Raw genomic sequence first — 25,098 nt, 5'->3', positions numbered from 1 at the left:
TGTCCCTCCTGCCTATTCTGTCTTGCACCAGGGGATGCTGAGTCCCAGCAGGCAATTGAGATCTTCTGTAACTCTCAGGCTTCATCTCATGCTCTTTGTCCTGCTCAGTAACAGACCTCAGGTGCAATGCAGTGCCTGTGAACATCCCATCACATACTTTTTCCTCTTTAAGACATCACCCTCTGTCTTTATTGCTGCAGCTATACCTCTAAGCCCCACAGCAGGTCTCCTAAGTGTGCTGTAGAGCCTTCTCCTGTAGTGATAGGATGTGTGAGACTGATGGGGAGGCTGACACGCTTATTCTTGCCATGGTTTTTCAGTGGATGCCTCATATATGTGGAGTTGCTGCTGGCAGTCTTGTGCTCTTGTAGCTCAGCACCATCAGGGGAAGATATACGATGTGCTGAATAGTTGTTGTTTGATGGGCTCATTGCTCTGAGCACTCGTGTGGAAGGTTCAAAAGTGATACTTGTCATCTGCAAAGCAGAAACTAAACAAAATATGAGGTAATAGTTTCCACTGCAAAATTCAAACTCATTGAAGCTCACTGAGCAGAAGTGCTAGCATATTATCTGTTCCCTGCTAGCAGTGTCCTTGGCATTGGCTAGGGGAGCTTTAATTTAAGAGAACTATGCCTTTAATTTTATTGCTTAAACCCTACTTTAGGTTTGCCTACTAAATTTGCACTATGTAGGGTTATGTATCCAGCAGTATATCTGGAGCACCCCATCTTATGGCTAACCACCACTTTATTTCTGTGTCAGCAGAGTTGCTATAGCTGGTGAAATTACAGTGGTACTATACAAACATGTTAGAGTTGCCAAAAGCCACCCATTGCTGGTACCCTATTTGCATGAGCAGACAAGTTATCTCAATGTGTAATTGCTCTGCTGACACAAGCCATATATCCCCCTCTCAATCAGAAAGCACACCATTACATATGCCATCTTTTCCACAGTTGATTTACTTGATGCTAAGTAGTTAAATTCCTAATTAACTTGACATTTCAGGAACCTAATTTATTTTTTCTTACATTGTATTGCCTGTTTCAATGTGAATGCACTTAGTTATTCTGCTGAGAGGCAGTTACCGAAAGCCAGGGATGTGGCTAGCCTTCTAGGCCTACACAGCTCAGCTACTAGAGAAATTCCTACTCTCTCTGGGTGGAGCCAGACAGCTTCTTGCTGAATATTGCCCTGTCATTTTCTCAGGTGCTATCCCTGCAGCACAGTGGGTCTGACTCAAGCCATTCCCAGTTTGCCTCCTACTGGAAGCCTATCCTTTCCATGGATGCCAATTTCTGGCAGAGGTGGCTGCACATGCATCGTATTGTCCTCCTGCTGGAGCATGACACGTACGTAACTGGAGGGCTGAGCTCAGTGTGCAGTGTGGGCCAGCCTGGGAAAGCAGAGGGTCCAGTTCAGTCCAGCTGCGGCTGTTTTGTGGGTGCCTATGGCCAAGGGAAGGGCCTCACTAGTAGGACCTGGTGGATGAGGAAGGCTCATTTATCTGAGAGGGACTGGGGGTGGGGAAGTCATCTTTGTCAAGAGGGGCGCTGTTCTCAGAAGCATAAATTATTTCTCAGTCCCTCTTAGTTTGGATTTCCTGATTGCGGGGGGTGTGGACCATCCGGTTGGAGCTATCCCACACGTTTTGTTTGCTGCTGGAAAACATCTTCCCCAAAAGCATTGCTTTCCCGAGGCTGCTCCTAGTTGCAGAGTTATGTAAATAATAGCCATATATTGCATGGAGGAAGATAGAAATGATGCAGGGTGGAGAGCAGGATCCACATGCACTCCGGGAGCCTGGCTCTAGCCAACAGGCGCAGACAGGCAAGGTGCTTGAATATTGGCTGCTGTGGAGGCAGAAGGCTGATGTACCAGTCAGAGAATTAGTTGGAATGGATGTAGCAAACTCTGGGAAGAAGAGAAACTGGTTTTGAAATTACTTTCTGCCACACTCTGCAGGCCTGTTCCCAAGCACCTGCACACGCCCGGCAACAACGGCCGCTACAGCACCATCCAGTGCCGCATCTCTCACTCGGCGCTCACCTCCTTGCTGCGGGACTGGAGCAGCTTTGTGCTGGTGGAGGGCTACTCCTACGTCAAACTGATACACGGGTGAGTGGCTCTGAAGCAGCCCTGTGTGGGGAATGGGGCATGTGGCCAGACCAAAGATCCAGTTAGACCAGTACTCTGTGATGGGCCAGAAGCAGATGTCTAGAGGAGAGGATAAGAGCAAGACAGGTGGTTATGAAACCCTGTGTATTCTGAACTGCTGCCGCTCTGTGCCAGGCACAGCCCAGAGGGAGAGGGAAGCCAGCTGGGGGCTTTCTGAGCACTAGAACTGATATGTGTTGCTGCCAAGGTGTGTGGGCTGTTGAGCTGTGCAGAGCAGGCCTCTGCTTGGTCTGACATGACAGAGCAGCAAGGTCTGTGCTATTTCAGCCCTGTCTTAATCCCTTCTCTCCAGCTCTGAGGATCCCACACCTTCCTCGTTTTATGTGGTGCGGATCATCTCCAAAGCTCCCTGCATGGTTCTCCGGCTGGGGTTCCCCATTGGCACACCTGCACAGGCCAGGAACAAGGTGAGAGCTGGCTGGCTGCTTCCTGGGGTAGGAGCAGAGCAAGAAGTTGTGAAAGTGGTGGGTAGATCCCAGGCGACGCTGTGAGCAGGTATCCTCTGATAACTAACTACTGTGTTAAGGCTTAGATGGGTGTGAATTTACTGTAACAGAAAGGGACGATTTGGACAAAGATTTCTGTGTTAAGTCTGTGAAAGATCTAAACCCAAAGACTCGAAGATCAATATAATAGCTGGTCACATGAGTGTTTTTCCCATTGCTTAATTCAACTGTGGGGCTTGAAATGACTCCAAGGTTATCTAGTCTATCCTTGTGACCAAAGCACAATCAATACTGTCTGTCAGGAACAGCAGATACTTGTCTGACTCATCTGTAAAGACCTCTGTGATGGATGTAATACATGTTCCCTAGGCTATCTGCTTCAGTAGGTGGTGAATTGCGTGTGTATATATTGTATCATCTGGGCAAGGAGGAGTTAGAGTTAAAATGCAAACAATGCCCTGCATAAGCAGTACAGGGAGAGAAAAAGATGTAATACCCAGAAAATGTTTTAGAGATGCAAGTCTGCTTGATAGACTTTTAATAACCTCTTTGTATCAAAAGAAATGGGCTGCCTTAGTCAGATGCAGAAGGTGGGGTTACTGTGTGGACTCTCTCCAGCTCTAATGGCGGAGACAAGTCTTAAGTCTTCTAGGTGAAACAGTAAGTATGAGAAAGATGTCCTGCTGTTAAGCTGTGTGAACCTTTTGTTATAAACAAGAGGTTTGTCATTAAACCCTGATCTTCTGTCTTCATGAAACAAATCTTTGGTTTGTCTCACTTAGCTTTAGTGTTAGATCAGTCTGAGGAGAAGCTGGCAAACATGGGAGGGACCATCTTTTTGAGATGATGAACCCAGATAACACTAAGTGCTCTGGCACTCTGGAGGATCTGCCCTTTCGTGTCTTTAGGGGATCCAGGCTTTGGGCACCGATTGCTGGGCCAACACGTGGGCAGGTAATGCCAAGTGACAGGTTTTATGAAGGAGTTCCCTCTGGCAGATATAAGTTAATACTTCATGAGGAAGGTGTGAGACGGGCAACATACCCTGCAGCTCTGGACAAGCTCCAGATCGTTGCACCAGGAGCTGTGTGTAGATCATAAATTGTATCATGCACAATTTCTTTCTTTTTTTTTTACCTGCCATAAGGCTAATTAGCTATCCAGTGTGAAGGATAGCAACGGAATTTAGCCCGCCTTGTTTAGGGAGAAGGGTTTTTTGTGTTGAGCTATTCAAATTTCCAGTGTTTGTGGGAGGGAAAGCACTTGGTACAGTCTGACTTTCAGAAGGCTTTTAGTGAGACTCCATATAGGGCACAACTGTAGAACTGGAGTAGGAATGGGGTGTCGTAAAACAAACTGTCTTAGGAAACAAGGCAAGGAAATTGAAGTGTTCTGTTCTCATCAAAGCAGAAGCTGCTTGTAGATTTCTCAGTCTTTTTACTAGTCAAAGGGTAGGGAATTCATCTGCAGGTAGTGAGCTGGGAAAATCTGCAGGTGGCACAAAGCTGTTTAGTTTTCTCTGCCCTTTCAACCTCTGTGCTTTTTGGACACCTAAGCAGCACGATGGTGGCTGGAAACTAGTATTGATAACTGCAAAATAGTGCACCTTTGATTTGGGAACTTAAATGCCATTAGAGATTCTGTATTATCAGTATGAAACCAGGAAGGGGATCCAAGTGGCGTCATAGTGCAAAAAGAGCTCTGCTTAACATTTGGGGACACTCCTTTCTTTGTAAAGGACATAATAATGATGGGGAAAGTTGCTGAAATAATTAGTGTTGAGGACGGAGATGGATTGCTGCTGTTCTCTTTGCCTACAATGGTAATGGGAATTAAAAGGAGTTGAACAAAGATCATGGAAAGAAACCTAACCATGGAAATTTCAAAGAAAACACTAGGGCATTGTGGGGATCAGATGCTGGTGTGGGTAGAACCATATTCAGAGCTGCTAAAAGCTAAAAAGAGTAATCAGGAAGTTGTTTTGAAAGTATCTGGGGAAAAAAAAAAAAAAAAGTAAAAAATAACCTAGGTTCTTGAAACCTTTTACCATAGAGGTTTAACACATGAACCTGATAGTGGGGGAACACATCAGCTGTGGGAACAGTCTGGCTCTGTCTTACATGTACTAGTTTACATTTACTGTAGGCTGTTGTGGAGAGGAGGAGGCAAAGAATGAGGGTGGGTACTTAGACTGCTTCTGTGGAGGAGCTGGCATGCAATTAATTTGTGTTTCATCAGAGTTATGGAAGGTGATTTCTTCAGCCTTGAAATCATCTTTGGGTTTTCTGGACCTTTCTTTTGCTTTTAAAAATATTTGTAGTTGTTAAAATATGGACTTAAGAGCCTTATGTCATTTTGATCTTGGTCTTGCTAGTGCCTCAGAAGTAAAATGACCTTTAATTCCTGCTCATCTGTATAGTCAAGGAGTGTTTTATTCCTTTCAGTCAGGCTCCTGTTCTGGAAGCTTATTTTGAGTAGCTTATGTCATGTTTACCTTTTGCTTTTGCCATGACAGATAGTGGAGGAGTTACGGGACCGAATCTTGCAGCTGCGCTTTCCCCACAGGGTCCAGAGCAAGGAGGCAACTCCAAAAGCAAAGAGGAAAATGTTTGGCAGTAGTTCTCCCTCCAAGTCTCCACCTGTGGCTGGGGCCCAGTCAGCCCTCTCAGACAGACCCTGCCTCGTTGTGCTGCACAAACCCTTGGAGAAGCTACTCATCAGGTAGTGATGGAGATCCAGGCCATCAGCACAGCCTCCTTGCCCTGGGAAGTGGGGAGAGGAGGGTCTGTGGATGGTGCTGCCAGCTGCAGGATGAGTGATGTGAAACTGGTGCTTGTTGGGGTGGGTTTGGGTTGCGTGACTGGGAATGACAGCTGTAGTTTGGGAGGGCTGTGACTTGCATCAGGGAGCTTTGCTGTACAGGCAGATTTGTTACTCCTAACGAATATGATGCAGAAGTAAATCTAGTTACTGCCATCTGAGCTGGGCTAGCCAAGTTCTGCTGCTGGCAGGCTGTGTCCTGGGCCCAGCAAGCAGGCTATGAATCCAGACAGCTCTGCCCCTGAGCAGAGCATTCTTTCCACCTCAGTGTGCCACACTTCTGCCCTCTCCTAGGTATGAGAAGCTGCCTTCTGACTATCGAGCCCCCTTCATTCTCAACCTGGAGCATCCCCCGGTGTCTGGCCCGCTCACTATGGTGGCCAATCGTACTGCCTCTTCCACCCTGGCCTCGCTGTCCCGCTACTTCTACCACCAGCGTTGGATCTGGAGTGTCCAGTCAGGGCTGGCACCAGCTGTGCCCATCACTGCTGTAGCCCAGCTGCTTTCCACACTGACAGAGTAAGTTGCACACCTGAACGGGAGTCCTTTCTCTAGCTACTCATGGGGATGCACAGAAAGCAGGGTGGATCTGAGGCCTTATTACAGGTAACAGTTAAAGCTGCTGTGCAGAGGGTTTTGATCCTGTACACAGCTTCTAGAGCTACTTGGGCCAGTGCTTTACCCGGTTCTGCAGCTGCAGTTGAGGAAGAGGAGAGTCCTGGAAAACACAAAAAGGCAGGAGGTGTTACGGTGCCTGGCATATGCTGATCTTCACACAGGCAAAGCATCCTGTGCAAAGTGTCACATCTCCCTGTTCTCTGTGTGTAGCTCTGTCTTGGGAAGGAAGGTGTTCTGGGGTGAAGGGTACAATCATTCCTGTATTCAAGGCTTGCAGTATGGGTAGAGAAGTCTTCTATGTCTGACTGCCTCTCTGTTGCCAGGGTCCGTCTGTCAGAGGGTTTCCACTTTGCATCCAGCGGGGATGGAATTATCAATATGGTGCTGGAGCTGCCCATAAAGGTGAGCTTGGGTGCTGCAGTGTCGACACAGTACTTCATTGCTGCTTCTGAGGTGGATTCACCTTCTGGTGATGGGATTTGCCATCTGCTTCTAGCACACCCCCTTGACATGTACAGGAAGACCTGCCTCCTCCCCTGAAGTAAAGCAGCTTGTGGGTTGGGCATTTTCCTGTCTTCATCTGTAGTTAGAGACCTGTTTTGCTGGTAGAGATGTTCTGTGCTGGAGGAGTTCTTGGGGCTGCGACAGGCTCCCCCTCTCCACTGCTAGTGGAGCTGGGCGGTGAGGCTGTGTTGTGTAGGGGCTGCGTTGGGTGGGTGTGGGCTGTTGCTGCTGCCCAGGCTCATGCAGTGTCTCCCCTCCAGATCGATGGCTCAAGTGAGAGCAGCAGTGGCAGGGAGAAGCACACCTGTGTGGTCCAGTACCTCCTCTTCCCTCCCCACTCCACCTCCACCAAGGACAGGTGAGGCTGCTGTCCTGCTCCCAGGCAGGGCTGGCAACAGAGTCACGGCTCCACACTTGCTTTTTGTGGACAGTTTGGGAAGGGGGGAGTCCCCTATCATCTAGTCCAGACAACCAGCTGTCACGGATTGCTCACCAGTTAGATGAGGCTTTGCGTGAAAACCCAGGGTTTGCGTGACTGCTTTCGCAGCTCTGAGAGGAGCTGCAGTGGGCTACTGGCTCTGTGCCATCTTGCAGGACTTGCCTTATGTCTTTCCTCCAGCTTTTCCACAGATGATGACAATGATACAGAGGTAGAGGCCATTGAGGTGGATACAGAACTGAACCTGGTCACTGAGTGCTGGGTAGAGCCACAGAGCGGCCACGTCCACAGTACTGCTGAGAACTGGAAGCACCTCCATGGCTTGCCCTACCAGAAAATACCTAAAGCGGTGAGTGCCTGAAGGGGTAGGGGCATGGTCTCTTTTGTGGAGGGAGAAGGTTTTATTGCAAGTGCACCACAACACTGCAGGTGAATTATTGAGGGCCAGAAGAGATGGGAATGCTGTTAACAAAAGAGCCTGAGATTTCTAAAAAAGAAACTGGGCTACTGGACAGAAAAGATTTCTGGACTGCAAGGCAGTGGATGCAGTGCTGCTCTGGGATAGGTGGGAAAATACAAATTACTTTGTCAAGAACCATTCCATTGGAGGGGAGCGAGCTGGCCCAGAGCAGGGGTTGCAGGCAGTACTGCCAATGCACCTCCTAAACAAGGCAAAAAGAGGCTAAAGGGCTGGTGGAGGAGGAGGGAGCAATGAGTGAGAATAGAGCAAGTCAGGGGACAGGATTATGGGTGTTTCCTCTCCTTGCTTTTAGACTGTTTTCTTCTGCATTTGGGGTAATAATTCTGCTGCATACTTGACTGATTATTGCAGCTCTATCCCCGGGACCTTGCATGCATTGCCACCATGCTGACCTTTGAGTACATCAGCCAGTTGTGCCAGAACAAGGAGTGGGTCTGCCCCCCTTCAGACAGCAAAGCTACTGAAGGTGAGTCCAGCATATACGTCCTAGCAGGTTCAATGGAGCAAGAGGCAGCTAGGCCCTGAATGTCTCAGGGCCCGTTAGAGGTTTCTGGAAGGTGGAACAGGTATTTTGGCGATGACTTTCTAAACTTCGATGGCTGTGGGTCTCTTTCTTGCACTTGTGCTAAGCTGCCAGAGAAGTGGCTTCATCCTGGGAAGGCCAAAAAAGCATTGAGGCTTTCTGCCCTGGCTGGAGAGATGACTAGGTGACCTTGCTTAAGCAGGGGGTTTGGACCAGATGACATGCAGAGGTCCTTTCCAACCTCGACCATTCTGTAATTCTGTGAGAGGGGTTGGCTTCTGGAGAAGATGGAAGATGAGCTCACTTGTATAGTGTTGGTCAGGGTATGCCTGGGCACATGGTTGTACAGAAGTTGTAAATGTTGTGAAGGATGAGCTCCTCTGTTCTCAGTTACAAGATGCAGTTTCCAGAGCAGTTTGTGGGACGCTTGCTTTCTGGTGGTCCTGTTTATCTCTGGACCCTCTGTGAATGCTCCATTAGCCCACAAAGTCGGGGAAGGGGACCTTAGCTCTGGTCTGTTCTCTTCCTTCAGCATAGAATTGTGTATCTGATCTGACACGAATAACATAGTTCATTGAGAACTCCAGGAGTATGTTCCAGGAGAGTTCACCCTTGTCAGGCAATCGGTTCCAGAACCTCACTATTTTTGCTTTCTTGTCACTAGTTCACCCCATCCTAGATCTTTTGTTTGCTTGCCTTACAGTGAATAATACAGCAGATATTGGGTGGGTTTGAGGGAGCCAAGATCATCCCAAAGTCTGAGGACAGGACCTGAGGGAACTTGGATCATATGACCCGGCAATGTGCACTTGCAGTGCCGAACGCCAACCATACCCTGGGCTGTATCAAAAGAAGCATGACCAGCAGGTTGAGGGAGGGGATTCTCACATTCTACTCCATTCTTGTGAGACCCCACCTGCAGTGCTATGTCCATCTCTGGGGCCCCCAAAATAAGGAGGACATGGACCTGTTGGAGCGAGTCCAGAGGAGGCCGTGAAGAAGACTGGGGGGCTGGAGCACCTTGCCTGTGAGGACAGGTTGAGAGAGTTGGGGTTGTTCAGCCTGGAGAAGAGAAGGCTCTGGGCAGACCTTATAGTGGCCTTTCCAGTACTTAAAGGGGGCTACAGGAAAGATGGAGAGGGACTCTTTATCAGGGAGCGCAGGGATAAGATGAGTGGTCATGGTTTTAAACTGAGAGGGGTTAGATTTAGATTAGATATAAGGAAGAAATTCTTTACTGTGAGGGCGGTGAGCCACTGGATGAGGTTGCCCAGAGAAGTTGTGGCTGCCCCCTCCCTGGAAGTGTTCAAGGCCAGGTTGGACAGGGCTTTGAGCAACCTGGTCTAGCGGAAGGTGTCCCTGCCCATGGCCGGGGGGTTGGGACTAGATGAGCTTTAAGGTCCCTTCCAACCCAAACCATTCTATGATATCACTGGCCTTGTGGGAGGGGGAGAGGGCCAGGAAAGCTCAGGGCCTGGAGGGCAGAGACTCCTTCCTGAGGAAGAGGACAGGAAATGCCTGCAGGGATGTACAGAGCCTGACAGATGGGAGATCTCTCCCAAGAGCAGAGGTTTCTTCTCCCTGACTACACTGGTAATTCAGGCTGCCTCTGGCTCCCAGCACGGTCATTGCTCTCCAGCAGTGTTACCTGAGACAGTGGTGTTCAGTTTTTATCCCCTGACAGCTCTGGGCCCAAGCTCTGTAAGGCCTTGTGGTGGCTTCCTGTCCCTCCTTCTATGAGGTACCTCTCTGTAGATAGCTCACAACCTGCTGCAGCCTCCAGCGGGCCTTGCCCTTTCCTCACATTCATTCTTTGTATCACTGTGCCCTCCGAAGCAGAGGGAGTTGGGGCAGTGTTGTTGTGTATCTTCACTTGTGCTACCTGCACCGTGTTTAGGGCTGGCAGCATGCACGTGGAGGTGTCCTGGGAGGCAGGGCTATGTGGTGCCCACAGGCATGTTACCTTCCCAATTCTTGTTGCAGATCCAGACATGGGGGCTGGTTTTCGAGTGCATGAGATTCCATTCCAGTTTAACTTAATGAAGCTGTTGCCCAGGTGCCAGCAGGTTGAAATGTTCTTCCTAATGCTGACAAAAGGTAAGTGCCTCTTCACCACCTGCCTCCTCTTGTCCTCTTCCATGGCTATGGACACCCTGCTCTGTGTGCTTGTCTCCCTGGGCAGCAGGCAGGTGAGAGCTGCCATGACTCTTTCAGTGGCTTGCTGTTCATCCCCTCTCTGCAGCCCCAGGGCTGTCCAGGTATATTGCTGTCTGTCTTAGGATGAGAGCTTTGGAAGAGTTGCTTTTGAAAACATTAAACCTAGATGGTTGCTCTGTAGTGGTGGTTTCTTGTCTTTAGCCCCAAACATCTCCAGAACAGTTACAGTAGCAGGGTGAGTCAGTGCAGGGTAGCTACCTCAACACCCTTCAGGTCAGCCTTGCAGAGGTGCTGGGGAAAACTCCTGACTGTGTGGAAGTGTCACTTTGCAAAGGGCTGTCTCTTGGGGGCCTGGGCAGGTGGTGGCTGTGGAGATGCTGTCTCTGAAGCTGCCGTGGTTCTGTTTTGGAGCAGAGAATGAGGAGGTGACCAAGGACTCTTCGTTTGTGCCCAATGAAATGCTACTAAACCTCTTCCATGGCTGCCTGCAGCATGACCTCAGTGACCGGGAGATCCCTATGGCTGATGCTGATCATGTGGCTTTCATGGAGCAGGTTCTGCAACGGGATCGTGATGGCCATCAACCCCCCTTCACACTCCCTGTGATCAGAGGTAAGGGCCAGAAGCGTGGCAGCAGTGATACTGGGAGCTGGGTTGTTTCAGGAGCCTTGCTTTCAAGTCTCTTCCTCACCTGGTGTTTCTCAGGCTGGTTTCTTTGTGTTCCATTTCAGAAGAAACCCTGAAAGCCTCTGGGACCCTGGAGCAGCAGGATGCTTCTGCATCCTATCATCTTGCTGGCAGCAATGGCACCAGGGATATGACTGGCTCCACAAGTACTCTGCAGGTACTGCTGCGCTGCTGTCCCTCTCCTGAGCCCCCTCTGAAGGCAAGGCTGGTGAAGAGCAGGAGAGTTAGTAGAAGAGTTGAGAACAGATTGAAAGGCTGGTGTTTTCCCCATGCTTGGTAGCAGTTTAGCTGTAGCCTGTGGCTGAAGTCAAGCAGGAATCTGGTAGGAGTGTGGATAGTTGCACTCGCCATGGACCTAGCCTGTTACAGCAGCACTGATGCTGTGCCGTAGATTGCTCAGAACCCATAGGCAGTCACTGCCTGCAGGTCAGAACTGGCCCCAGCAAAGCTGACTAAGCATTTCCTGACTGTTTGTGCTGTGTTTCCTGGAGCCAGGCTGCTCTGAGAATGGTGCAGGGTGTGGCCAGGGTGATTTCAGCGCTGTGCCGACCAACAGTCATGGAGGAACTTGCTCTGTGTGGTTGCTACCTGCCTCAAGGTCGGCCTGTGCCATGTGCTATGAGCTTATCCAGCTTCTGCTCTTTCATCAGAGCCTCGGCAACACAGAGTTGCCTGAAGATGACGTGACCCTGAGCGACACCACGGGGCCCTTTCCCCCACAGTGGCGATGCTATGCCAAGCTGGTCAACCTGCAGCATGTGTTCCTGACCTTCCTGCCAGCCACCTTCTCAGGTGAGGCCACCTCTTGTGGGGAGGGCGAGGAGGCAGCCATCCCAAGCACCTCCTCAGGAAAACAGCAGAAGCAGAATCGGTTCTGGCAGGATGAAGAGAAAATTGGAACAGTGGAGTCTAGACCCAGTCTTTTTGCACCATATGGCCTGGCATAGAGCAGTGCACAGTGCTGAATGTCTTGCTCTTCTTTCCTTGGACATACTGTTTTCAGGCAGGGGATGTGGCTTCAAGTCATTTGGTGGCTGCAACCATTGGGCTGTTTTTCCAGTACAGCCCTTGAGGTTGTTACTGAATGGAGTAAGGAGACTGCTAATGGGATGGTCTGGGAGAGTCCCTGCTTCTGGGCATTGGCACTAGTCTGGCTTCCATTGAGCTGCTTGTGCAAGCTGCTAGGCTCAGCTGGAGGTACTCTTCGGAGCAGCTCCCACACGCAAAGAAGTAGCAGGAATATCTGCCCTCTTGGAAATGTAGATGGTGGGATTAAACTGTTCTCACTGGACAGAGGGTGATTTTATTTTGTTTTCTTCCAGATGTACAGAAGCTGATGGCTTGTGGGTTGGACAAACCTCCAAAAGATGAAAGTCGATCTGGAGAGGATACCCTGGGACCTGTCTGTGCAGAGCAAGTCAGGGCTGAGGGTGAAGAAGGAGATGCTGCAGTGCCATTGCCTACCCTCAGCATAACACCAGCCCACGGTACTGCCCTCAGGACAGCACTTTGCTAAAGTATTAGGGAAATATCCTTGCTATTCCCAAGCACACTACTGGGCAGATTGAAGTAGTAGGAATAACAGACTGCTTCAGCCTGTCAGCTCCTGCCTGGCAGTCAGCAGTTGGGGTCGGGACAAGGGGCACAGTGAAGCCTCAGCCAGCTTTCATGATGTTCATGGGAGGTGAGGGAGTGTAACATGAGCTGAGTGCCCATGGCCCAAGGCTGGGTCCCTGTGGGCAACGAGGTTGCGGGTAGATAGAGGCTACAAGGAATGGCAGTATTGGGCTACGCTGGAAAGTCAGTGAGTCTCGTCCTGTGATCCAGACTGGCACTACCTGCAGCACGTCTTAGAGAGAAGCACAGGTAGTGTCTTGAGGTATGTGGGAACTGGTTGCACAGCACCTGGTCAGCCAGGCCTGCAATGGGGATGGCAGGTTTTGCTGCTGCAGGAGGTGGTGATGAACGGTTAGAGCTGCCCAAGAAGGGGATCAGTATAGCAAAGCAAAGCGCTGGGCTGAGTGCTTGGGTGCTGGGTGAGGAGAATGGCCCCTGGGGTTTGAGTGGCAAGAAGCTTGTAAAACCAGTACCTATTTGTGGATGCTGCTGTGAGGGCTGTCACCTCTCAGGCCAGGAGTGAGGAGCCCATTGAAGGCCTTTATCTCAGGACTGTTTCTTTTGCAGAAGTGAGCCATGATGCTGGAGAACAGGGTGGCCCCTCCCGGAGAGATGTGCATATCTCCTTCTGTCGCCAGAACTCACAATCTGAGCTAGGCGAGTGCCGCCGATTTCGCTGCCCCATTTACATCTATAGCTGCTCTTTGGAGTTGTTACGAGAGCAGCTTGTCAGCCCACGGGCACACCGTCCTCCCCGGGACATCTTTTTCAGGTAACATCAACCATACTTGATTCCTAGACAGGAAACAGAGGAGCTTCCTTGACAAGAGGCTGGCTCTAGCCCTGCATTATTCTCTTGGTTTAGCCTCTCTGCCTTATAGCAGCCACTGCCTGTGCATGCCCTAGGGCCCTGCTTTACTGCTGCCAGAGCCATCTATAGTCTAAAACGTGCTTCATTGGTGCTGAAGGCTGTGGTTCCTCTTTTCCAGGTCCCAGTCTCTGGAACGTCCTCCTACTACTGCTTGGCTAGACCACAAGCATAAGGAGTTGGTGAGTTACTGCACGCTGCTGCAGGAGCACTCCCACCAGTGCTACGTGAAAGGTGAGGAGCGACGCGATGGGAGCTGAGGTGGGGTTGGGGCTGGACCCTGGATCTGAGTTTTAAGAAAGCACTGTCTCATTTTTCTTGTGATCTTACACCAAGCAAAAGGGGGGAGCTGTGGGACTAATCTCCCACCAGGAGGGATTTAAAGATGCCTCTGTGCATTCCCTATGGGCTTTGCATAGGCTGTTCTGGGCCTGTGGAGTGCTGTGGAGGCGGGTCCCTTCTTTGACTTTCTCCTCTCACCTTCAGGGTGGCAGATCCCATGGGCGCTCTGGCATGGCACAAGACCAGGCTAACATGTAGCATTAGGCACTCTGGCTAAGTCTTGTCCCCCAGCACCTGTGCTGACTGCAACTCTGTGTTGGGACTTGGTGAAAATCTGTATGTGGCTATTGCCTAACTCCCACAGCCTTGCATCCTTGTGGTGGGGCGCTCAAGCACTGTGTTTGGTCTGTAGGGCTGTTCAAGAGCCTTCAGCAGTCACACAGCATCAGCTCCCAGGACCTACTTACAGCCATGGATTACTGTGAGGAGCTGCTTCAAGAGATTGATATCACAAACTTTCTGCTGACGGTGTGCAGCCATGTCCGCTCATTCCGTGAGAGCCACCAACATTTCCGTACACACTCCAAGACAGCCAGTTTCCAAGTGGGCAGCATAGAGCAGGAAGAGGAGCAGAGCTCTAGGGAACGGGGTGTCTTGGTCTCTGAATCAAGGTAGGGGCCCACCTTGGTCTTGCTTCTGTTTTTAGTATTGGGCCAGCACAGATCTTTCTTCAAGCATCTTCTACTGCCTGCTAGAAGGAATGTTGTAGGACAGGATCTAACAGAGCCACATATAATAACAGATATTTCCGGTGGGATACCCACCTGGTATGGTGTCCACCAGGACCTTCTCTTTTTTATAATCTCTGGTGACATCCATCCTTTTGCTTTCTCTTGTAGTCTTAGCTCATTACTGTCCCATCTGGCTTGAGCTGGAGGGCAGTTTGTCTGCAAGTAACTCTCAGGCTTGTTTCTGGAGAAATTATGCATCTCCTGCTGCTTGACTCATTTGAGTTTGCTATTGACTCTGGTGAAAATGGCAGGTTTGTCATCTTTTTTTAATGAATGAAGTGTAATTTTTGTTTAATTAAAACTCTGGAAAAAAATTCACAAGAGAAATATCAAGGCAGAATTGGAATATGCTTGACGGTAAACTTCTGTGCTTCTGTTCCTTAGGGTATTTGAGGTTTGTATTGCCTCTGGAAACTTAAGGAGGGGAAAAAGTACTCTACTGTCCGTTAGTGTCTGTTGAAAAAACACCTTCTTTAGGTCCTTTGTCCTCTGTTTGCACTTGACTGTCCTCAGTTCCTTTATGAGAATTCACTAGCATTTGTTGGGAATCCCCAATCCTGTTTCTTCTTATACTGTAAGTCATTGAGATGAGGCTGTGGTTTTGAAGAGGCTTAGTGTTTGGAAAGTCAGGTGACTTCTTCAAGTGCTAATTCCCCAGAAAAACTGTGGGAACGTTTTTTTGTTTATAAGGTGTTACAAGTCACCTATCCCAATGCAGTTTGTACAAACATGTACAGCTTGTGATACATTACACCTAGATTTGCCATCTATATTACTAGTTCGAGTACCTGGGGAGTACTTTGACCAACTGACATCCCACTCCCTAGGCTGCTTTTTCTGAGTTTTAGGGACTGATTCTGCCATGGAGCTGCTGAGTGAGTGTGGGCCTGAGCTGTGCACTCTGCTCTGTGCTGCCAAGACACAAGGGTTGCTGGCATAGTGGTATTTGCTGCGAGGTGCCCTGCACTGGGTGTTGGTAGTTCAAATTGCTCCAGGTCTGTCCCTATACTCTGTCACATGTCTCTGTTTCCCAGAGAGCATGTGTAGCATGGTGTAGAGCACCTGGCCATGGGATCAGTGTGGTTAAACTGCCTCTGGTCTGGCTTCAGACAGCCTGAGCACTTATTGGGGTTAGTGGGTGGCAGGAGGGTTTCTGGGGCTGTAGGGATGGGGGCTAGGTAAGTCACATGGTGTTTACACAGTTGAGGTGTGGGGCACTGTGAAGTGGGATGCTTGCAGGGTAGATGATACATATAACTAACCTCGTTTCTCGATTTGCCTGTCTGACCTGTCCACAATCCTGTCAGTGCGGAAATGGAGGACTACAGTGAGCAGGACTCCCATAACATTGCTAGCCCCACAGAGGAGCCAAAGAGCAGTATGGGCACCAGCTGCTGTTCAGAGTTTCCCCTCTCACTGCTGGAAATTGGACAGCCCTGCCAGGCACACCCTGACTTGCATAAAATTATCCAGGTGAGCAACATGGAAGCTCAGCTTGGCTCCCACGGAAGGGTAGAGTGGAATGTTTGCTTCATGTTTGGGATTTCTCTTTTTAGGAAAAATTTCTGGAAATTGGAAGTTTACATTTCAAGCCAGTGCCATCAAATCCTCACTATTTCTTCTATTGCCCGCCATCAGCTAAGAAAGAGGTAGGCATGGTTCTGCCCTGGCAGGCACCCAGTCCTTGTGCAGGGAAGTAGCTTGTCTTGGTGTCAGACGTGGATTTGGGGCTGGCAGACCCATGGGTAGACTGAGCCCCTGGGGGGCCCATCAACAGCCTGCTTCACTGCCTGCCATTGTTCTAGTGTCTGCCCTTACTCTCTCCATCTCAGGAAGAGGCATCTCGGGATCAGGCAGACAGGAAAGGGAGTGAGGACATGGAGGGATCAGAGGCAGAACTGGCAGCTGAAGAAGGTAAAATTTCCTTGCTCTGTCCTGGAGAAGAAAATGTCTGTAGTCTCACTGTGGTGGTGCCTGTCTGGTGTGGTTTCTGAGGACATGGGCCTGGTTGGCTAACAGGGAACCTGTATCAACAGGAACTGTGTCTGGGTGCTGCATTGCCACAGAGAGTGACCCAGAGCTAGAGGTGGAGTACCGTGAGAAGCTGGAGCATGAGTTCCCAGACACAGATTCCCTCTCAGACTCCAACACGGTGAACCAGGATGATGACTCCTTCAGCGTGCTGGGAGGGGACTCACTCAATGAGCAGGAGTTCCTGGAGCAGGAGATGCCCCCGCTCTTTGTGCACCTTACCTGCTCAGTGAAGCTGCGTAGCCAGCATAGCTCCATGCCCGTGCAGTCCCTGCCAACTTGTCTAGGTAAGAGTAAGCCTTGCTGTGAGATTAAAGGGCAGCAGGGCTTCTGTCAGGTCCCTGCTAGGTGAGCAGCCCCTGGAACAAACATACTGTGTCCTAAACAGCAGTTCCTGTGGACTGGGTCTCCCAGCATCAGACAAGGGCTTTTTCGCCATGTCGCTGTGGGATTGGTCATGGAATGTTGAAAGGATCATGGAGGATGGGGGCCTTCTTGAGCCTGTCCAAGTGTGTGGGACAGGCACCTCTTGCAGTCTCTGTACTTGCCACCAGGCTGTGTATGTGTGTAAGCAGAGCTTGATTCCCTTCATCTGTGATTTCTCCTCAGGGGAAGTTCTGGGCTGCCTGGAAAGCTGCCAGGGCTTGAACACCATTGACTTGGGGGACCTCTGTGTGACCCTGGACATCTTTGTGCTGACACTGCCCCTGGAGATAGAAGTTGTAAACACAGACATTCTCCACAACAGGTAGGTGGAAAGAGGCCCAGTCACTCACCCACATTCTGCCTGTGCTTCCCAGCCAGCCAGTCTCAGCTCCTCTCCATGTGCTGAGACTTGGGATTCTCCTTTTCATAGAGCCTGCCACAGCCCTAAGATGACTACAGTTTTTCCAAGATAGGCTCACCTTCCCTAGAAGTCCCTTTTCCCTGCTCTGGAGCCTGTGTCTGTTTATCCTCCCTGGCTCAAAAGCTGATGCTCAGCCTGCTCTCTCTCTCCTGTGACAGATGCACCTCGGAGAGCAGCGTGTCCTTCACACGCTCTCCAGGGCAGCCGTCCTCTTTCCGCTCAGATGAGGATATCATGCACAACCTGGAACGGCTCCCATCCACAGGAGATGAGAGGTATGGCACTGCAGGTGTAGCAAGCCCCTCATGGGTTCCTTTTGCTGCCTAGGAGCTGCACTGTGGTGGCTACATGAATGAGAATGACTGACTGGTTGATTCTTCTCCTCTCTCCTAGGCACCCTGCACTTTCCAACCTCCCTGGAGTGCACAGGCAGGCCATTGAAGCCACTATGAATGAGGTGAGCCAGCCTTACCTACTTCTTGCTTCCAACTGGAGTAATGTGGCCACAGCACACAGCTGCTGTTCCACACTTTCTAGCCTGCTCCAAGCTGCAACCTCTGTCAGCTGAACTGACTGTTGAGCCTTGCTGGTATCACACAGGCCATGAACCTTGTGCTCCCCAGAAGTGTGGGATTACCCTGACAAAACTCTTACTGGAGTTGGGGTGGGACAAGGCAGAGCTCTCTTCCAAAGATCTTTTCTTAAATACATTCAGAAGGAGATCAGTGATGTGGGCGATGAGAGGGTCTGCCCTTATCCTGTTGGGACTTGGATCAGAATTGGGGCAGCCTTGCAAATGCAGGTCCCCTAAGTCTTGCTCTGTGTCTTTGCTCTGCTCAGATTCGCTGGCTCTTGGATGATGAGATTGTGTCTGCACTGCGCCACTCACAGGTCATCAGCACCTCCATCCTGCACCGGGTGGCCACCCACATCTACAACTCCAAGGGGCGGCCCAGCTGCCACAGTGAGGTGGTGCTACTCCAGTTTGTGTTTGGACCTGAGCACTCTCTGGAGAAGTTCAAGGAGGTAAAGAGAAAGCCCTGAGGCAGCATCATACACTTAGCTGTCAGGATGCTTATTCTTCCCTGTATTGCAGGAGTTCAGAAGAATGGCTCTGCCGGGCTACATGCTTAATGCAGAAGGCAGTGACTACCACTACATCTCCATCAGCCGCCTGCACTCCAGGCGAGCAGCTCCAAACCCTTCGGGGACACCGTGCTTGCAGCAGCCAGCTGGAGGGAGTGCCAGGACAGCCCTGGGCCAGGCAGGCCAGGAGGGGAGCAGTGAAGCAGAGGCAGAGGGCTCTGAGCTACACCACGCAAGTTGTGTCTTCCCAGAAGAAGCCCGGGGTCTCTGGGGGTGGCCAGAGAGTGAGACATGTGTTGTGCCAGACACAGGAAACCCCGTAGGTGGGGGCAGCCACACTCAGGATGAGGTGAGAGACATTGAGGTAGACTGTTGGTGGGATGGTGTGGGACACTCTGGTAACAGAAGGTAGAAGGATACAGGAGGATGATGGGACTCTTCAGTGCCTGTTTTTCTGGTCATTTTTGCAACCTTGGCTTGTGTGCAGGTCCCAGGAGAAGCGCTGAGCCTTGAGCAAAGCAGAGCACCTGGCCATGACTCCCTGGAGGAGGCAGCTCCAGAGACAACCATACAGTCACTGCCATCCTCATCCTCCGAAAAGGGCAACAGCGAGAAATCACCATTGGTGACACCATCTGCAGCAAGCCTGGCTGACTCCGTAATGCAGGGCAGGGAAGGTAGGAGCTGCGAATGTGGGCAGGATGTACCTCAGCCTCGGGAACTTTTAAAGGAAGAGCCTAGTTCTGGTCGTGGCATACAAAATATGACTGCTACTCCTGTTCCAGTCCCTAAACACCAGAATTGGTACCCAGGGCTGTTGGTCTCTTCCTTGCCAGGGTACTGGCAATTCACTGCTTAACAGTACCCAGGGTACTGGGCTGTGCTGCCACACTGATATCGCTAATGACATGAAGTTCCTGGTGATTCCAGTAATGGCTGCAAGAGCCCCGTTCCTCAGCGCCACCTCCCCCTGGCCAGCACTGCCTGGTTGTCCTGTGGTGTAGTGTTTTTCCAGCATGTGGGGCGTATGAATGGCCTTAACAAGTGCTTTCATGATCAAACTCCTCTTCTCTTTGCAGGCTCTAGCAAGCAGCGTCCCAGCCGCGTGCAGAGCCTGGTGTCGAGCCAGGGCAGCATGGACTCCGACCACCTGGGTGAGTCTGCTGGGGCAAGGGTGACCCACAGCGTGCAGCCAGACGCTGGCAGTGACGTAGTAGTGCAGGGGTGTGGGGGGACTGTGTGCCTGGGCTGGGGTGACCCCTGAGCCCTGAGTGCCGCGATTGAGAGACGTACCCGACACCTGAGGACAGGGCTCATGAGTGGCTCTGATCTCCCAGAGCTAGCTGTGCCCAGGGAGGAGGCTGGCTTGCCAGGCCTGGGACTGAAGTGAGGATACATTGCAGGTTATGATGGGGGAAGCAGTGACTCGGAGTATGAGGAGGCGCTAATGAGCGACCAGGAACCCAGGTGTCCCCTCATGCCGGATTTCTGGCTCATCATAAAAATCCAGCAGGACCGAGTGGAGGTCTATTACCACACACGGTAAGGAGGGTCCCTTGTCTGGCCACTGCTTCTCTGTACCAGGATCTTATTGCCACTCACTCATCTCTGGACAGGGTCTCCCTCCTGCCAAGTGTGGGTGGGGAGCTGCAGGGCTAGACTGGTGCTCCATGAGGGAAAGGTGCCATCCTTCCCCACTGTGTTCCTGCTCCCAGTGCACAGGGACAGGCACTATCCAGGTGCCCTGCTGACCCCTCTTTCCCCTTCCCTGTAAAGCAGCCTGAGTGTGGAGAAGGCAGCATCAGCAGAGACAGAAGAGGAGCAGCCAGGGGAGTGCCAGAGTCTCAACCAGGTGGTGGTGAAGAAGATCAGTGAAATCTGCAGGGTTGTCAACCAGGTAACAAATCTGCAGAGGGCAGGGACAGAGCTGCCAGTCATGAGATGGCTTAGATGAGAAGGGACCTCTGGAGGTTGTCTGGTCTGGGCCCAGCTCAGAGGAGGGCCTGGGAAGCCAGTTCAGCAAAGGGAAAGGGACTCAGTCTGGCCCTAAGCCCTCCTCCTTGCTGTCTTCTGTGGGCTGTGCAAGCAACAGAACCAATCTTTTCTCATCCTTTGCAGCGCTTGCTGCTGCAGGACCTGCATGACAGCCACATATGCAACTCATTACTGGTGGCAGAAAGCGAGGAGGACATCTGGAAGAGTGAGACGCCCTATACTTCATACAGGCAGCGCGTCATGCCCACAGATGGTATGAACACTCCCTTGGCCATGCCTCAGCGGCAGTGCTACTGCCTGCCCATGAGCAACTAAAAAAGGCAGTAAGTTCCATGCTATGGCCCCAGCTATGTCCTGTGTTCTTTGTAGATTACTCTGTAGAGGAGAGCTACCAGCCCCGGGACTACCTGGCTGCCACCATGCAGTTCATGCCAGGGCACTTCGCTTGTGATGTTGTGTGGAGCACACTCATCCACGTGCATTCACGCCTCAAGATGGGCCCCAACATGGGGGTCTCGCGAGGTGTGTACAGCCCAGTTCCCTCTTGTTTTGTGTGTCAAGAGTCTGGCCTCTGGCTGGATTGGCACACCAGAGAAGGGTATGTGGGATAGCTAACATCCCACGTTGCCCACAGCTATCCAGGCGCTTCGCTCGGTGCTCAATGCCTTCTCTGTGGTGAACAGGAAGAATATGTTTGTCTACCAGGAACGTGCCACTAAATCTGTTTTCTACCTCCGGTAAGAAGCCAGCGTGACTTGTTGGCCTGACCCTGCCCTGCTACATGCGTTACACCAGACTGAGAGCTCCTTCGGAAAGAAAGTGTCTGCCCAGCCTCAGGGACCCTGCTGTGATCCAAGCAGCAAATGTCTGATTTCCAATGAGTCAGAGTCTCATGAAGCCAAGCCCCTCCTGCTCTCCCTGTGCTAAGCCTTTACATGGGAGGGAAAAAGATGAGTTTTTTGAGGGAGCTAGAGAGCAATTGTTCCACAAGCTCCATATCATAAGGACTAATCCCCAGAAAGTGTACAGGGGAGAGCAGGGAAGATGTGGATCTTCTGTGGAGGTATGATGCTGTCATCCTTGGGAATGGAGGCTGACACGTCTTTCTCCTGTATTCAGACTGACTGAAACCACCTACAGTGGGAAGGTGTGGGAAGCAGAGAGCGTCCTTAGTCCAGCATCTCGCTCGCTGGCACTGACACGCAGCCAGGAGCCCCTTTACACTGAGGATGTAATGGTGAGTCTGCTGTTCTCTGGGAGTGGAGGTGGGTGCTCCTAGTCAGGAGTGGAGGGAAGTCAGTAGTTCCAGCAACCTGGATTTTGTGTAGGATAAAACTTACATTGTAGATGTGTGGAGTGGGGCAGCAGTGGGTGAATTCTGCCTGACCTTGCTGACAGCCCGGGACAGTGATGGATCTAGAATTCATGTGGAAACTGCTTCCATGTGGCTGTTTTTGCTTCTCCAGGGTTCTCGTTCCTCTCTGGACTCAGCTTCATGCCGTAGTGTGGACTCTGCCCGCCCTGTGGGACAGGTAGACAGGCACATCCAGCTGATGGTCCATGGTGTTGCCCCAGCGGGTAAGTGTTAAAGCAGCTGGCAGCAGATGGACTGTGCTGATCTAAAGCAGAGGAATAGAGCTCTGCTCCCTGCCCTCTTTGCTTAAAGAGCAGAGAAGGGATCTCCCTCCTCAGCCAGCTGTTCTTCCTTAGCCCAGAGCTGCCATTCATTTTGTCTGGATGGGAATGTGAGGAAGGGATCCATGGCCCACAATGAAACCTCCTGCAGACCAGGTGGCTTATGCCAGCTTTCGCTGTGCAGGAGTGCATTTGTCTTTGCCTGCTGTACCAGCAGTCTTTTGTGGTCATGAATGGATAGAAAAAGATGCCTGAAGAAATTGATAGTGAGGAAAGATCTGTTCCCTGTGGGAAGTGAGTGTGAGGGTGGTACATCCTGAACAGGCAGGGAGGGGTGGCTGTGGTCATTCTTACTGGATGGGATGAAAAAGCTGCTTATATCTCTGCTTACTTTTCAGGGCCTGAGATCACAGATGAGCTGGTGAAAGTGCTGCGCAGACGCCTGGATGAGGCCACCCTGGATATCATCACTGTGATGCTGGTGCGGAACTGCAAGCTTACCCCAGCAGATGTGGAGGTATCTCACTGGATATCTGCTCTGCTCATCCCAGAGCCCATAACACTTTCCTACTTCTTACCTGTCTCAGCCTCTCCTGCCCCAGGGCAGCTTGCTGCATCCCATTCCCTGCTCCAGTGCTTGCTCAGGCTAGCGTTCACTGAGGTATATACTGTGTGGGTGCCAGGGTAGGTGGGGGATCCCCTTTGCTGGAGTTTGCAGCATGGCAGGGCCTCCCTGTGAATACCCCTGGAATATCTGCCCTCATCTGTCTTAAGGTGCTGTCTATGGGCCTAGGTTGTGACCATCACACTCTCACTTTGCATAGCCAGCTGGCATAATTTGGATCAGTAACAGAGCCCCAGGGCATGCTGCTAGTCTCAGCTGAGTTTTTAAAGCCTTCTTTCTGCAGTTTATCCAGCCCCCTGGGACGCCACCCACAGAGGTCCTGCAGTTCGCCCTGCCACCCTCCGCCCTGCCTTGGCTGCATGCGGTGGCCTACTATCTGCGCCAGAACCTGCTCATCTTCCTGCACACCCCAAAGTACACAGACAGCAACGTGGAGCACCACTTCAAGGTGAGGAGAGCTGTGAGTTGGGACAGCAGTCTGCCCAGCTTCTACCTGCTGCTGGGGGCATTTGTTGGGACAGCTCAGTCACTGTGTTCCCAGCTCTGCCGTGTAGTGTTGGGGAGGAACTGACACAGAATGCTGAAGCCCGGAGGAATTTTGCAGGACTGAGCAGCTCCTGTTTGACCTGCACAAGCCTTGCTTTTCACAAAAGTAGTCATGTGCTGTGCAGAAAGCAGCAAGCACAAAGCTCATGCCTACAGTCATCTCCCAGGAGCATGGGAGAAGACCCCTTGTATGGCTCCCTCAGATCTAAGGACTGAAACATCAGGATTAATAAAAAGTTGGAAGCAGCTACCCACCACCTCAGCATGACCATAGCAAGGGTAGAGGGTGAGGCCAGATGCGTAGTGCCGTATAATTCTGTATAGAGCTTCCAGGGGTTCCTTCAGCCCAACAGTGGTGAAGGCTGTGCTGGCAAGTGTTTTAAGTAGGCCTGGGTTACTTGCTACAGGTCTGGGGATGAGCTCTGCACACACATGGGCCTTTGCTGCCGGTTAAGACAAGTTCTCTAATCTGTCTTACTTTTTTTTGTTGCTCTCATTAGCACTACTTCAACCATAGTGGGAGCATACCTGACCAGGATCTCTATCTGTACAACAAGCCAGGCGGCCAAGGCACTGGTGGAAAAGGTATCCTGCTCAGCTCTCTTCTGAAACAGGGTGTGAGGCTGTGTGTTGGGGAGCTGCTTCCCATGTTGGAGAGCTCTGAGTGACTGAAGAGGGCCAGTGCTGGAGGAGTATGTTTCTCCAATGGCTGGGGGGTGGGCGGTGTGTGTGCTTGGGGAACCGTACACCCTTGCATGTGTGGTGCAAGCTAAGGCCTCCCACAGAGCAACTTGCTAAGCCTGGCCTGTTGCTGTAGAAAGCAGCTTGAGTTTGCAGTAGCTGTGGGACAAGACTCAGAGACACCTCAGTAAGTGTGGGGCACAGCAGCTCAGTGGGGCTGGAGGTGGGAGCAGGAACAGTTGTTGCAGAAGCCTTGCTGCGGAGGAGTAGCTGGATGCTGTGTGTAACTGAGCACGGCTGTGGGGGCAGTGTCCTTGCTCTTTTCTCTGGACTGCTGGAGGAGGGATTGGACGGGGCCCATCCTGCAGCAGGCTGCCATGTCATGTTTTGTCCGGGCCATGTGGTCTGTCACCTGGCCATTGTGTGTCTTGTGCCCCTTGTGCACCATCTGAATGTTCTTCTGTTATGTAGGTACCATGTCGGACCTTGTGCAGCACCTCTTTCCACTCTCCCACTTCCAAGGTAGCACCTGTGGCTCCAAGTATTACTCTGGTCCCCTTTCCCATGCAGCTCCCTGGTCCCTCTGGTCCCTGCTGTTCTTGTTTTCCTTGTGTTGTGGCTTCAGCTCCAACTCCTCTGTGTGTTTGTGTGTGCGTGTCCATTTAGCTGAGCCTCCTCTTTCTTGCTGGCTGGATAAATGAGCAAACAGAACCTGCTGCCCTGAGATGGCAGCTCTGCAGTCCCCGGCTGCTGAAGGTCCGTGTGCTGCCATGTTAGCTTGCAAGCAGCAAACTCCAAAATCCCGCACCCTTTTTTCCAGCAGGTCCAAACAGACATCTCCTCCCTGAGGTAGACAGGAGTCATGATGTTTCAGCTGACGTTTCACGCTCCAGGGTGTAGCATCATCACTCTCCCAGTGGCTCTGTCCTGGGGTGGGGGGTTTTTTTGCATACCAAGGGCCTAGAGTGGCCAGGCACCACTAGATGTGTACTCTGTATTTCAGTGAGCCTGGGTCAGAGGGGGCTCAGAGTCCCTCACAGATGGGAGGTAACAGCTCCCTAGCACCCCACCTCTCTGTGGAGCACGATGGGTGGCTGTGTAGCCAAACTCCAGTGCACCGGGCAGCAAGGTGCTCATTTACCTCTTCCCATAGTCCCAGAGCTCAAGTCTTGAGTTTCCTGCCTGTTTCTTACCTGTGATTTAGTGGTTGCATTTCAGCTTCTCTGTGCTCCTGTAACA

General features: G+C 51.3%; 1 protein-coding gene across 16 annotated transcripts in view; it reads left to right on the top strand.

Annotated features, from left to right (window-relative positions):
- The window catches only part of SZT2 (SZT2 subunit of KICSTOR complex), a 60,219-nt gene that overhangs the window by 14,640 nt on the left and 20,481 nt on the right, over positions 1-25,098 (top strand). For 8 of the 16 annotated variants that reach the window (XR_012629843.1, XM_074876272.1, XM_074876267.1 and 5 more), the window contains 39 exons: positions 1,212-1,354; positions 1,968-2,120; positions 2,473-2,587; positions 5,142-5,347; positions 5,741-5,965; positions 6,388-6,466; positions 6,829-6,926; positions 7,188-7,356; positions 7,840-7,954; positions 9,995-10,108; positions 10,580-10,780; positions 10,900-11,012; positions 11,506-11,647; positions 12,178-12,342; positions 13,040-13,244; positions 13,462-13,574; positions 14,035-14,293; positions 15,721-15,886; positions 15,970-16,062; positions 16,246-16,327; positions 16,450-16,731; positions 17,054-17,192; positions 17,450-17,566; positions 17,685-17,748; positions 18,132-18,317; positions 18,388-18,726; positions 18,865-19,054; positions 19,457-19,531; positions 19,781-19,919; positions 20,154-20,274; positions 20,496-20,625; positions 20,742-20,894; positions 21,007-21,109; positions 21,492-21,609; positions 21,839-21,950; positions 22,406-22,524; positions 22,916-23,080; positions 23,679-23,763; positions 24,331-24,381. Coding sequence is in view for 15 of the 16 variants with exons in the window: in XM_074876272.1 (XP_074732373.1) it covers positions 1,212-1,354; positions 1,968-2,120; positions 2,473-2,587; positions 5,142-5,347; positions 5,741-5,965; positions 6,388-6,466; positions 6,829-6,926; positions 7,188-7,356; positions 7,840-7,954; positions 9,995-10,108; positions 10,580-10,780; positions 10,900-11,012; positions 11,506-11,647; positions 12,178-12,342; positions 13,040-13,244; positions 13,462-13,574; positions 14,035-14,293; positions 15,721-15,886; positions 15,970-16,062; positions 16,246-16,327; positions 16,450-16,731; positions 17,054-17,192; positions 17,450-17,566; positions 17,685-17,748; positions 18,132-18,317; positions 18,388-18,726; positions 18,865-19,054; positions 19,457-19,531; positions 19,781-19,919; positions 20,154-20,274; positions 20,496-20,625; positions 20,742-20,894; positions 21,007-21,109; positions 21,492-21,609; positions 21,839-21,950; positions 22,406-22,524; positions 22,916-23,080; positions 23,679-23,763; positions 24,331-24,381 (5,644 nt within the window). In the remaining variant the exon portion in view is untranslated. Of the gene's footprint in view, positions 1-1,211; positions 1,355-1,967; positions 2,121-2,472; positions 2,588-5,141; positions 5,348-5,740; positions 5,966-6,387; positions 6,467-6,828; positions 6,927-7,187; positions 7,357-7,839; positions 7,955-9,994; positions 10,109-10,579; positions 10,781-10,899; positions 11,013-11,505; positions 11,648-12,177; positions 12,343-13,039; positions 13,245-13,461; positions 13,575-14,034; positions 14,294-15,720; positions 15,887-15,969; positions 16,063-16,245; positions 16,328-16,449; positions 16,732-17,053; positions 17,193-17,449; positions 17,567-17,684; positions 17,749-18,131; positions 18,318-18,387; positions 18,727-18,864; positions 19,055-19,456; positions 19,532-19,780; positions 19,920-20,153; positions 20,275-20,495; positions 20,626-20,741; positions 20,895-21,006; positions 21,110-21,491; positions 21,610-21,838; positions 21,951-22,405; positions 22,525-22,915; positions 23,081-23,678; positions 23,764-24,330; positions 24,382-25,098 lie in introns of those variants that run through there. The other 8 variants (XM_074876273.1, XM_074876268.1, XM_074876265.1 and 5 more) reach the window with 7 other exon arrangements.

Source organism: Strix uralensis, chromosome 8 (genome assembly GCF_047716275.1).
Source record: "Strix uralensis isolate ZFMK-TIS-50842 chromosome 8, bStrUra1, whole genome shotgun sequence".
Taxonomy (NCBI): Eukaryota; Metazoa; Chordata; class Aves; order Strigiformes; family Strigidae; genus Strix; species Strix uralensis.
The sequence above is the reverse complement of the archived record's forward strand: the minus strand, read 5'-3'. Positions and strand labels throughout refer to the sequence as shown.